Genomic DNA, 12289 nt, shown 5'->3' on the forward strand with positions numbered 1-12289 from the left:
CGGTCAGGCAGTATTTGTGAAAAAATAGACTTAATATTTCAGGTCCAGAATCCTATTTCAGAGCTGCGAAAGAGGAAAACAGGTAGTTTTCAGTCTAAGATGTGGGAGGGATGGATAGAAAATTGGGAATTTCCAGTCTGAGATTAATGTAGCAGTAGCAAATAGGATCAGATTACCCTTCTTTGTCTAAATAATGTATTGCTCAAAATGATGGCAGGCATAAATTCTGATGTGGATAAAGTAAAAGATTGAGTTACCTAACATTAGAGAAGTCAATATCAAGTCTGGAAAACTTCCCAAAGTGAAGATGAGTAGTTCTTCAAGCTTGCATTGTTGTACTAGTGTAGAAGGCTATGGGAGGCTATGCATGGGCATGGGATGGGAAATTAAAGTGACAGGCAATGGGAAGTTTCAGATCTCTCTTGCAGACCGAATGCAGGTTCTCCCAAAGATGATTGTCCTATCTTTATTTGGTTTCTCCATTGTAGATGTGGCCACATTATTAACCTCAAATGCAATAATGGAAAAAGTGCAAGTGAATTACTAATTTATCTGAAAAGACCATTTGCATCCCTGACTGGTGAGAAAGGAAGAAGTTGAAACGACTAATATTGCATCCCCAGTGGTTGCATAAGAAAGTGCCATACAAGGGGAAATGGTTTGTGGAAATGGAATAGTGAATGAGTGTTGCAAACAAAGCTTCTTCTTCTTGCATTTGAGGCAGCAGAGGTAATGTAACGCCCTCCAGGCGCTGTCACCAGTTTAATGTGCTGTTGTCGAGGGCCATGAGGTCTACCCCTCCACCAGAGGGGCGGAGGACAAGCAGTCGAAAATGACGTGCTGCGCTGTTTGCTGGTCTGCTCCACACATGCAGGCTGCTGATGATCGCAGCCCCCAGTGATGCATGGTGACGTTGAACCGGCCGACCCCTGTACAGAGCCGGCCAACGAAGCAATCTTGAATTGCTGAAAGGGGAGAGAATATGTGTCATTTGGTGGAATCTTGGTGGAGCTCATGGAAATTATGTAGGATAATCTGTTGAACAAAGAGGGTGGTGGACTGGAAGGTAAAGACATGGAGAACTCTGTTCTTGCTCTGCCCCGATGGGGAGGTAGAGAAAGTAGGGATGTAGGTAATAGATGAGATGTGGTCAAGGTCCACTTTAGTAGAGGACAAACCATGGTTCAAGAGGAAGGAAGGCGTTACAGATGCAAGTGTGGAATGCCTCACCAAAGGATCATTTTAAGCTAATTTCCATAATTTAATTAAACTCATGTTTTTTTGTAGATATACTCGAAACCTGGTAGATGAAGGAAATGGAAAGTTCAACCTGATGATCCTATGTTGGGGAGAAGGCCATGGCAGGTACAGCAAAGCCAAAGAGAAGAATGTCATAGATATTCTTTTGGAGTCAATAAAAAAATGTCGGTGGAATATTTCAGGTGCCCAGTCAATCCTTAGCCAAGTGTCCCTTTTCCACATATGGCCTACGGATAGTTACTAAAATGACATTGTCAATCCAATACCATTTCCAACAAATATTAGCCCGACAGTTCCTGACAGTTGCCTCCTAATGTTAGAATTCCTAGGCCATCAACTTTCCAGGTAAGATGGGGAGGGCCTCTGCATACCTGTGCCTGTAGAGTCCACCCAACACTCCTCTATCTTCTCCTCTTCTCTTGTAATATCGGGGATATAATATAGATATAGAATCAAATAGTGCAGAAACAGATTCTTTCAGGGGCTGTTCCACTGCGGCGACCTAATCCGCGAGTTCTGGCGGGTTTGCCCTTGACTCATACTCGCAGCATGTTCAACACTATGTCCTAGGAGGTCTCCTTCATGCTCGAGATTAGTCCCCGCGTACTTGAGGCCTCAGTTAGGTCGTGGCGTATTTTTCAACATGTTGAAAAATGCTCGCAAGTAAAAAAAAGGTCACCATGGAAAAAAATCAATAGTTTTTTTACTCATAGGTTTAGTCGAAGTAGGTCGGCATGTTAATCGTAGGTAATCAAGGGTAGTCGAAGGTAATCAAAGGGAGTCGTAGATAGTCTTCAACATAGGGAGGTTGAAGGAGATCGTCTTCACTCTCCACTATTCGGTGTCCAATTTTCCCGAAGCTAGTCGAACCTAGTCTTCAACATAGTCGAAGGAGGTCGAAGGAGGTCTTCAACATGACATTTTTGCAAACTCTCCTAAACTCGCCAATTAGGTCGCCGCAGTGGGACGGCCCCTTTAGACTGCCACTTCATCTTAAATCTCCTGTAATCACATTTTTTGTTATATTTCAAGAATCAAAATCCAAGCTTTTGCACTGCACTTAAGAAAATTGATCAAATAATGTGTAATTCAGATTGTATTAAGTTTCCGTAACAATTGAAAATGTCGGATGTCAGAGTAAATGTTGAGTTGTTTCCACAATGAGAGAGCCTCAGATGAGAGAACATAGTTAAAAACTAAGGGGACAGTTTAAAACTGAGACACACATGAATTCTTGTTGCAGGGGATGGGTAATCTCTGGAGTTTAGTTTAGTTTAGAGATACATTGTGAAAATATCATCCTTCGACCCACAGAGTCCACTACAAACCAGGGACATTTTTCAAAAGCCAATTAACCTATAAACCTGCATGTCTTTGGAATGTGGGAGGAAACTGGAGCAAACCCCATGCAGACTGCATCCGTATAGGATCAAACCCAGGTCTGTTGCTGTAAGACAGCAACTCTACCACTAGGCTATTGTGCAGCCCTTATTTCTGCCTCAGGAATTCTCAGCCTCAGGGATTTGTGGAGACTAGATCGAATGTATTTGAATAGGAAGTGATGTCTATGGGAACTGGCATGGAAGAGAGGCCAAGGCCTGAAATGATGATCATATTCAATGGTAGGTCAGGCTTGAGGGCTACTGCTGCTATTTTCTGATGTTCCAACTGAAACTTAACCACGTTAACTCTCCTTCATTGTTGATTGCAAAAGAATCTGCTTTGTCTGAGTGCCTCTCCTCTCATTGTTCTGCAGCAGTATCCACGACCATGCAGATTCACACTGTTTCCTGAAACTACTTCAAGGACAGCTGAAAGAAACACAGTTCAATATCCCAGACGTTAATCAAAAGAACCGGGAAATGGTCAAGAAATGGGAGAAAGTCTTTCATGAAAACCAGTGTACCTACATTAATGGTAAGCTGTCGTAACATTAACAAAATCACATACCCCTATCAATGAAGCAGAACTGCCAAACAGTCTTGTTAATGAAAAGCTTGGTTACGGATGACAGTCCTTGGTTTGAATGGTTAAGCATGTATGTGTCGCACTAACAGGATTACTAAAGGAATACCTATAGCTTTTAATTTAACCTATAGCTATATAATTTTTTGTTGCAATTCAATTTCAGCAGCAAATAGCAATATTAACGGAACCTTTTTTTCACAAACCATAAATTGGGAAAGTAGCATCACTAATCCAAGAAGTTAACATAAGTGATCACTTTTTCAAACAACTACATGTGTATCACTGACCTTGTCCATCACAAACCCCGACAAGTATTTATCGTCAGCTGGCAGGCTCATGGAATGTCACAGGCCACATTATGTGGGCACCTGATGTGTATTTCACCACAAGGTCTGTGTGTTCCTTTGCTCATAAATGTGATAAGGAATCCTTTTGATGAGAAATGTTAATTTAAAGTGTTAGTCATAGAGTGATACAGTGAGGAAACAGGCCCTTCAGCCCAACTTGCCCACACCAGTCAACAATGTCCCAGCCACACTAGTCCCACCTGCCTGTGCTTGGTCCATGTCCCTCCAAACCTGTCCTATCCATGTACCTGTCTAACTGTTTCTTAAACGTTGGGATAGTCCCAGCCTCAACTATCTCCTCTGGCACTTGTTCCACATACCTACCACCCTTTGTATGAAAATGTTACCCCTTAGATTCCTATTAAATCTTTTCCCCTTCTCCTTGAGCCTATGTCCTCTAGTCCTCAATCCTCCTTCTCTGGACCAAGAGACTCTGTGCATCTATCCGATCTATTCCTCTCATGATATTGTACACATCTATAAGGTCACCCCTCATCCTCCTGTACTCCAAAAAATCGAGACCCAGCCTTCTCAACCTCTCCCTATAGCTCACACCCTCTAGTCCTGGCAACATCCTGGTAAACGTTCTCTGAACCCTTTCAAGCTTGACAATATCTTTCCTGTAACATGGTGCCCAGAACTGAACACATTATTCTAAATGCGGTCTCACCAATGTCTTATACAACTGCAATATGACCTCCCAACTTCTATACTCTGACTGATGAAAGCCAATGTGCCAAAAGCCTTTTTGACCACTTTATCTACCTGTAACCCAACCTTCAAAGAACAATGCACCTGCACTCCAAGATGCCTCTGCTCTACAACACTCCCCAGAGGCCTGCCATTCACTGTGTAGATCCTGCCCTTCTTAGACGTCCCAAAATGCAACACCTCACACTTCTCTGTATTAAATTCCTTCAACCATTCCTCAGCCCACCTGGCCAATTGATTCCGATCCCGCTGCAATCTTTCACAACCATCTTCACTATCTGCAAAACTACACACTTTTGTATCATCAGCAAACTTGCCAATTTGCTATCCTTTCAGCTATTTCTCCTTGGATCCCATGCGATCTGTGCGATTTTCACACAGAGAGTGGTGAATCTCTGGAACTCTCTGCCACAGAGGGTAGTTGAGGCCAGTTCATTGGCTATATTTAAGAGGGAGTTAGATGTGGCCCTTGTGGCTAAGGGGATCAGGGGGTATGGAGAGAAGGCAGGTACGGGATACTGAGTTGGATGATCAGCCATGATCATATTGAATGGCGGTGCAGGCTCGAAGGGCCGAATGGCCTACTCCTGCACCTAATTTCTATGTTTCTATGTTTCTATCTAACCTTCCAGAGCAGCCTATCATGTGGAACCTTGTCAAATATCTTACTGAAATCCATGTATACAACTTCTACAGCTCTGCCCTCATCGACCTTTTTTGGTCACGTCTTCAAAAAACTAAATCTGATTTGTGACACACGACCTCCCACGTATTGCTGACTATCCCTAATCAGCTCTTGCCCGTTCAAATGCCTGTACAACCTATCCCTCAGAATACTTTCTGGTAACTTTCCAACTACAGATGTTAAGCTGATGCTGATATTGGTAGAACAACATTTATAGTTGCCAAGCAACATTTAATTCCCAGCTTTCTTAAAGATATTTAAACATGATTATTTGATCTATTAATGAGCGCCGCATAGAACGCTTTGCCGTAACAGATATTTTTATTGCTAATAAGCAACCAATGATAATGTTGATCAGCTGAGATGTGAATAAGAGAAACCCCCTTCTAGTGGCTTTAATTTTAGGGCAATTCAGATGAAGGTTGATGACCTGTGTTCCTCCTAGGTTGAAATCATCAGCCGAGAAGATAAATAAATGTTGAAATGGAGATAGAACCCTTAAAATAATTGAATACATTTGCAGGAAAGAGAACAGAATTTCTTAATATCTTAGCAAAATAGATTAAAGGAAAACATTTCAAAGAAGAACCAATTGCTTTATTTCTTAAGAATTCTTATGAAATTCTTGAAGAATAATGAGCAACATGGGAATTTGTAATGGAGGCGGAATTTAGTTTTGTTGTATGCAATTCACTGAAGTGGAAGTAACTATAAAGATTATAGAATCATACAGTACAGAAATAGACCCTTCGGCACAACTCATCCATGCCACCCCAAGATTCCATATGCAAATTATTCTCATTTCACCCCCCCCCCCCCTCCGGAGTTTGGTCCATATTCCTCTAAACCTCTCCTATCCACAAACGTTTATTAATTTATTCTAATTCTTGTGAATATCTGCATTTTTAGCAACATTTGCACTTTATCACTATGCAGGTTTCTTGCAAAATTGTTTGGCAAGAGTTTAACCAAGGTGAGCAGCAGTAAGTCATCCCTGAGTGAGCAATGGTGTATGAATTATGTGAACTCTGTCACCTCATGCTACGTCAGCCAGCTTTCAAACTCCAGACATATGTAATGTTTTAGTATCTTAAAGGTTGCCTTGGATGACACCGCAAAAATGTACCTCTTGCCCAGCCCAGTATGCAATCATTTGCAAACAATGAGATCAATCCATTGGAGTGGTTTCTTGTATTACCTAGAGTCTCCCAACTGCTGTGATCTGAGTCTTTCTGTTCCTCTACTTTCTCAGCTACTATGGACCCTTTAGTTCTGTTCCTTGTTCCACCAGATTCTACAGCTCCAACTGATTCACACAAATGTCATTGAGTTGGTTTTCAATGGAAAGGACACTCTTGCTATCAAGCTGGGAACTGTGGTTCTAATTATCAAAGTATAAACCATATGAAATTCCTTTCTTTGCTTTTTACATATATGTTATAACTGATCATATTTCAAGAGAAGGATAACAAGTGAATTTTGCCTTGGAATTTTTACCAGGGATGAAAGTGACAGTAGGCAAAATGAAGTGAAAATATTATGTGATGAGAAATCTTGCACAGTAGGTGGAGGTGTGGTTTGCTATCTGGGTATATGGACTGGCCTGAGGAACTGCCGGCAGAGTGGTAGCTGGGAGAGTGGTAGCTGGGAGACTGGGTCTGCTTTGGAGATCCAACCAAAGACTGGCAGGCAGGATAAACCGGGAAGCTTTGACTCTGTCATCATGTGATGATGCACAAGTCTTTTCACAGGAAGGACCAGGTTTACTCTACAAACTGCTTCCAAGGGCCACTCACAATAAATATTTTATTTTGTTCAAGCCATTCTGAAAAATGAAATTAAGTATTTTCCTTAGAAGAGTATCTGTTCACACCCTCCTCTCATAGAACAGACACTTCCCACACATTTCAGTCAGGAAGGTGAGCACATTTTCTCTCAGTTCAACCATGCCTCTCTCCAACTAATGGGAGATCTGGAGTGCTGGATGTAGCAGGGATGGTAATCCCAAAAATCTAACAGCCAGATCATTAAAGATTTTTGAGAACACGGTCAGCGCAGTGACAAATTAGCACCCAGCAATACTGTATCCCTTGGTCCTACAGCATCAGGCCTGTTTTATGTACCAGTGCTGATAACCACACATTTCCACATAATTGCTATGTTCTTGTCTATCTTTTCCGCTTGTCTATTTCCCCTTGAAACCTCCTCCCTACTCAAAATCCCACTTAGTTTTGTATCATCAGCAAACTGCAAGCTATGTCAATTGAACCTTTAACCAAATTGTTGATATAGATTGTGAGTGGGTGGGACGCAAAGCACAAATCACTGTAGTAACCCACAAATCACAGCCTGCCAATTTGAGAAAGGTTATTTATTCCCATTCTTTGTTTGTCTCTGTTAACCAATTCTCAGTCCATGCCAGGATAGACCCACAAGCTCTAACCTGATTGATCAACCTCATTTTTGAACCTTCATCCAAAACTGCGCTCTTCCTTATCAATCCTCGCTAATCCACAACCTCAATGAACCCCAGCCCCATAGCATGATTCCTCTTTCATAAATCTATGCTGACTCTGCTCAATCTAATTATTCTGTCAAAGGTGTAATGTTATGACTTCATTGTAAGTTTCAGCATTTCCCTTCCATTTATTCGTCTTAATTACAAACAGAAAATGTTGGAAACATTCAGCAATTCAGGCAGCATCTGTGGAAAGAGAAACAGTAATGTTTCAGGTCTGGGACTCTCTATCACAACATTATTAGTTTACTACTGTTATCAGCCTATTATGTTGTTAGGTTCCTATTTTCTCCTCTTTTTTTTTTAATGGTGGAGTCACATTTTCTGTCCTCCAATCTCTCATTACAAAATCAGCAGAATTTAGAAAGTTGATAATCGATACATCCACAATCTCTGAAGCCATCACTTTCAAAACTCTAGGATGTAGACCATGACATTAAGCATTTACCAGCTTTTCGTCTCGCCAAATACTCTGATACCTTTTTTATCAATATGAATTTCCTTCGGTTCCTCATTCTCCTTAGCATGCAATTAGATATAGTACAGGGTATCTTTAATTTTACTTAACATTTTTCCATATGACCCTTTGTATTGATTGTACTGTTTCACTCTGCCCTTATTTCTTTCACTACGTTTCTAACATACCATTTCCTATTTTGTTTCTCTCCTTCCTGAATTAAGGTTCCCTCCCACCTACCCCATGCCAAGTTAGTTTAAAATAACCCCAATATCTGGAGCAACACCAGCCCCCATTAAAATGCCTATGAGGATATTGATCCCATCTTACTGAGGTACATGTCTCCATCTCTCCAAACATTCATTTGCTTTAATCTCTTACTTCTATACTAGTTTTCTCATGGCACTGGGAGTAATTCTAAGATGGTAATCTTTCAGGCATGGATGTTCATAGATATATCAGTTATTGCCCAAACTATCAATTAAAGCTCTCTCAATTTTCGTTCACATTTGTAGTGGTGGCCTATTAATGCCACTTTGCTCCTAGTTCTGACTGCATAGCCCTGAAGAACCATTGCCCCACTAATATCCAAAAGGGGAAAAAAAACGTTAACAAGTAAGATGGAGTTCGACCTCTGTGGTACCTGCCTACTTCTTCTGATTTGCAAAGCAGTCACCCATTCCCTTCCTGCTTTTAAGCTACAATGTGACCTTAACAAAGTTCTCAGCCTTGTGGATGCACCCAGCGACTCCAGGCACCGCAAAGCTCTGTAAGCAGGACTTCAGCTGGAGGCAATTCATGCATCTGTGGCCGTCTAGATCACTGGAAGTTTCCACAACTTCCCACATGTCACAGGATGCAAACTTCACTTGACCAAGCTGTCTTTCCATTCTTTACTTCACTGTTGACAGCTTATAAAGTAGGCATTTGACAGTCACTCTCACAAGCTGCTCAACAATTTGTTTCCTGCCTTTTGCCAACATCACCATTGATTGTTAATGTCACATTTTGACTCCCCTTCTGTCTGGGATTGCAATGAAATCAAATAATAATTAAATAGTTTATATCAGATTCATCTATCAATTGGTGCAGCACTAATGACAAAGCCAGAATGCTTTGAATCCCTTTGAATTTGGGAAAGTTAGCCCATCTTATAACAACTTGTGAGTGCAAGAACATGGCGATGATAACGTTGCAATTGGCCATGGACCTATTTGAAATTAAACAGTTAGTTACATTCAATGTCAAATGTGTGAAATGACAAGTTCCGTTGAAGCTCATATTCCAGTGTAAGTAGGAAAGAATATGTGTTGTAAGCTACAAATTATTCCACTGAACTAACTGCTATGTGCTCTCCTACCTCCGTTCCCTAATTCTACACCTCAATCGCAGACAGTATTGGGCTGCATCGAGTGGAAAATGTGAGTCATACAGAGACTGCAGTCAGCCTTCACCTGTACAGTCCACCATTTGACAGCTGCCATTGTTTTGATGAAAGAACAGGCTACAAGAACAAAGTCAAAATGACTTTCTGGAGTAGATTTGGTGAAAAGACTCCTCTGGTAAGTTTTAATGAAGGAATTGGGATTAACATGCTGTGGATAAGAAAGATCGCAAAACGTGGGATGTACAGTTCCAATGGTCGGCGCATCCTTCCACATAAGAGTGATTTTTTTAATAACTACAGCAGTGTTTTTTTTCTATCATAGATTTATTGTTTATAAACATGGTATAAGCCAAATATCTCCCTGGTTGCTCTATCAACAGATTAGACAAAGTACAAAAACTATCCAAATTCATTCTCCAGGCTGCACTCTAAGCCAAGATAATAGTATAGATCACGCAAAGGCCAATAAGCTCCCCTATCACAATAGAGAAAATACTGGGCATGATAGCCACTCCCAATTATTAATTGACTCTTACTAATGTAAAGGTGTATGTAAGTTTGGAAGGTGAGAAGAGGATAAGGCAGCTATGATTTTCTTCAAACTTTCCGCTGTTGATGTTCAATGGCACTAAAGCCAGTTGGACAAACTATTATCCTACAAGTGTTAGCACATTCAGGAGAAAAGTAAAAATACTTGGAACATTAAAAAAGTAATCTTGCCACCATTTAGAGTCTCATGTTCTTTCTTTTGAGGTGTCTACTATCCAATGTAATTTTCATTTAGTTCCCCTTCACGGTTATTCAGTGAGAAAACATACAACCTTCCTGCAGGGACAGCAAAAGGTGGAACCTCAGCACTACCTGTGGAAACCGTGACCAAAACATGATTGGATGTAGACACTGTTGACAGTGCAATACAAAATGTGCAGGGTTTTGACCCTAAAAGTGGTCAATTCCCTCTCCTCCCACACCCGCTGAGTTCTTTCAGCAGATTTCTCCAGATTGTAGGATCTTTGTTGCTCCAGATTCTAGCATCTGCCGTTTCATATTTTTGCCACATTATGCTGCGATATTTCCCCCTGCCACAATTCACTGGAAACTGCACAATGTTTTTGGTGATTCATGCAACAATGCATTGCCAGTTATTGGCCGATGGTCAACTATTTATAAATTCAATGTATTGTCGCTTGTCATACCTTCACACAGAGCCAGACACATATGAACAATTAATTGTTAAATATAACAATGTAGCCGCTCAGTCAATTTTTGAGATTCTTTGGAAATTCCAATCGTAGCATTTTATTTAAATATAGGGAACTAGAAATCAAGCTTCATTGTCCTTGAATCAGAATTTGTTTGTCCAAGTGACATAAATGCTGCTATGTTGTAACATGAGAAGGATGGGAATCAGTACAAGAATTGATTGTACAGAGCTCACTTTTGAGAAATGGAAATAGGCAGTCCAGAATAGTTTAGCCCAGAGGGAACTATTTGGATTAGTCGTGTTAAGGGACGTCATATTGCTCAATGCAGAAAACAAATGGAATCTGGAGGAATATGGCCTTGTGTGGTATTGAATAGGCACAGCAAGCAGCACAGGGCATTTTTATAGGCATATAGAGCACTGGTGGTGTTTATTACATGAATCACCATGGAGATTTATTTGTACCCACCAATGAGAGACATAAATGCCCAATCTTTTAACCTAAAACATATTGGGAATGGATTGAAGTAAAACTGTGATCAGATGGGCCATTAACAGTGATACAACTAACTACAGGTCCTCCCCAGGGTACCACAAGTTCTGTTCCTGAGAACTGCTTGTAAACTGAACAGTTCACATCTGAAATGTGGCTGACCAACAATATACTTAAATATATAGAGCCAACCAAGAACAATGTGTAGTTAAACTAGAGCGTTTAACTCAATCATCAATTCAGATGTTTGAGTTCCCACTTGGGAAAAGATGCCTGTATCCCCGCAGCAACCAGCAAATCCAATCCATTCCATCAGTCTCCCAAACACTTGCTCGTATGTACTGGCTGTACACGTTAAACATTCATGACTTGGGGAAGATCTGTATACGAGTCATTGTTATAATGTTATATCTCTGCGGTTAGATATGAGCACGAGCTATTGTGGAAAGGTAACCATCTGTTTGTGGAGCAAAAAGAATTACCACATGGATGATTGCTATGTATTATAAGTTTGAGGAGAAAGAAGAATAAATTAATTTGGGACACTGTGCATAACAAAACTATCTAGGGGTTTGTGCGCTGAAAAGTTACAATACAGTTGAGGAGTGCAATTAGCCCACTGTGTCGCAACTAGAGGGCAGATAAAGTGCAGTGTAGGGTGAAAATGTACTTGAATAAAACAGTAACAGAATATTTCTATCACTCCAAGGGATTTACAGAATTAAAAGAAAACAACTGAAACAAATGGACCATGAGAATATGGAATACGAAGTGCCATCTCTCACTATTGTGGATAAAGTCAGAAGAATATCTCTTTTATTATCTGTCTGCCCAATGTGAATTTATTTTCTTGAAATGAACACCTGGCTACTAGGTTCTACTTTTGAATGATATTTAAGCCATAAAAGTTTCAAAATAGTTCCTCTATTTTGACTTTAACCAACGTTCTTTGGCTCATATCTTTTAACTTTACACTTAAGGGACATGTCCTGTTATGTTCATCATTGGTGTGTTCATCACTGGCTTGTGAAGCTACTTTCTAAGTGGTAAACTAAAGGGTTGTAATTTTGCTTCTGAAGTCTTCCAGCCCCCACCCCTCCCCTCCCCCCTAATGCAGACAATAAATGAAGCAAGATTATCTCGATATCATGTGGATCACGTGCCATTCTGGGATGCACCATCCATCAATCAGGGGTTCACAGTAATAATTATTTCTCACCAGATAAATAGCTTTGAAATTATTTGTGATATTAACAAAT

General features: G+C 40.6%; 1 protein-coding gene across 2 annotated transcripts in view; it reads left to right on the plus strand.

Annotated features, from left to right (window-relative positions):
- LOC129711269 (cysteine dioxygenase type 1-like) overlaps positions 1 to 11973 on the plus strand; it is a 33761-nt gene extending 21788 nt beyond the window's left edge. For both annotated transcript variants that reach the window (XM_055658791.1, XM_055658790.1), the window contains 4 exons: positions 1288 to 1365; positions 3017 to 3177; positions 9339 to 9508; positions 11740 to 11973. In XM_055658791.1, coding sequence (XP_055514766.1) covers positions 1288 to 1365; positions 3017 to 3177; positions 9339 to 9508; positions 11740 to 11769 — 439 coding nt within the window. In that variant the 3' untranslated portion in view covers positions 11770 to 11973. The remainder of the gene's footprint in view (positions 1 to 1287; positions 1366 to 3016; positions 3178 to 9338; positions 9509 to 11739) is intronic.
- Positions 11974 to 12289: the final 316 nt, after the last annotated feature.

Source organism: Leucoraja erinacea, chromosome 29, assembly GCF_028641065.1.
Source record: "Leucoraja erinacea ecotype New England chromosome 29, Leri_hhj_1, whole genome shotgun sequence".
NCBI classification, from domain to species: domain Eukaryota; kingdom Metazoa; phylum Chordata; class Chondrichthyes; order Rajiformes; family Rajidae; genus Leucoraja; species Leucoraja erinaceus.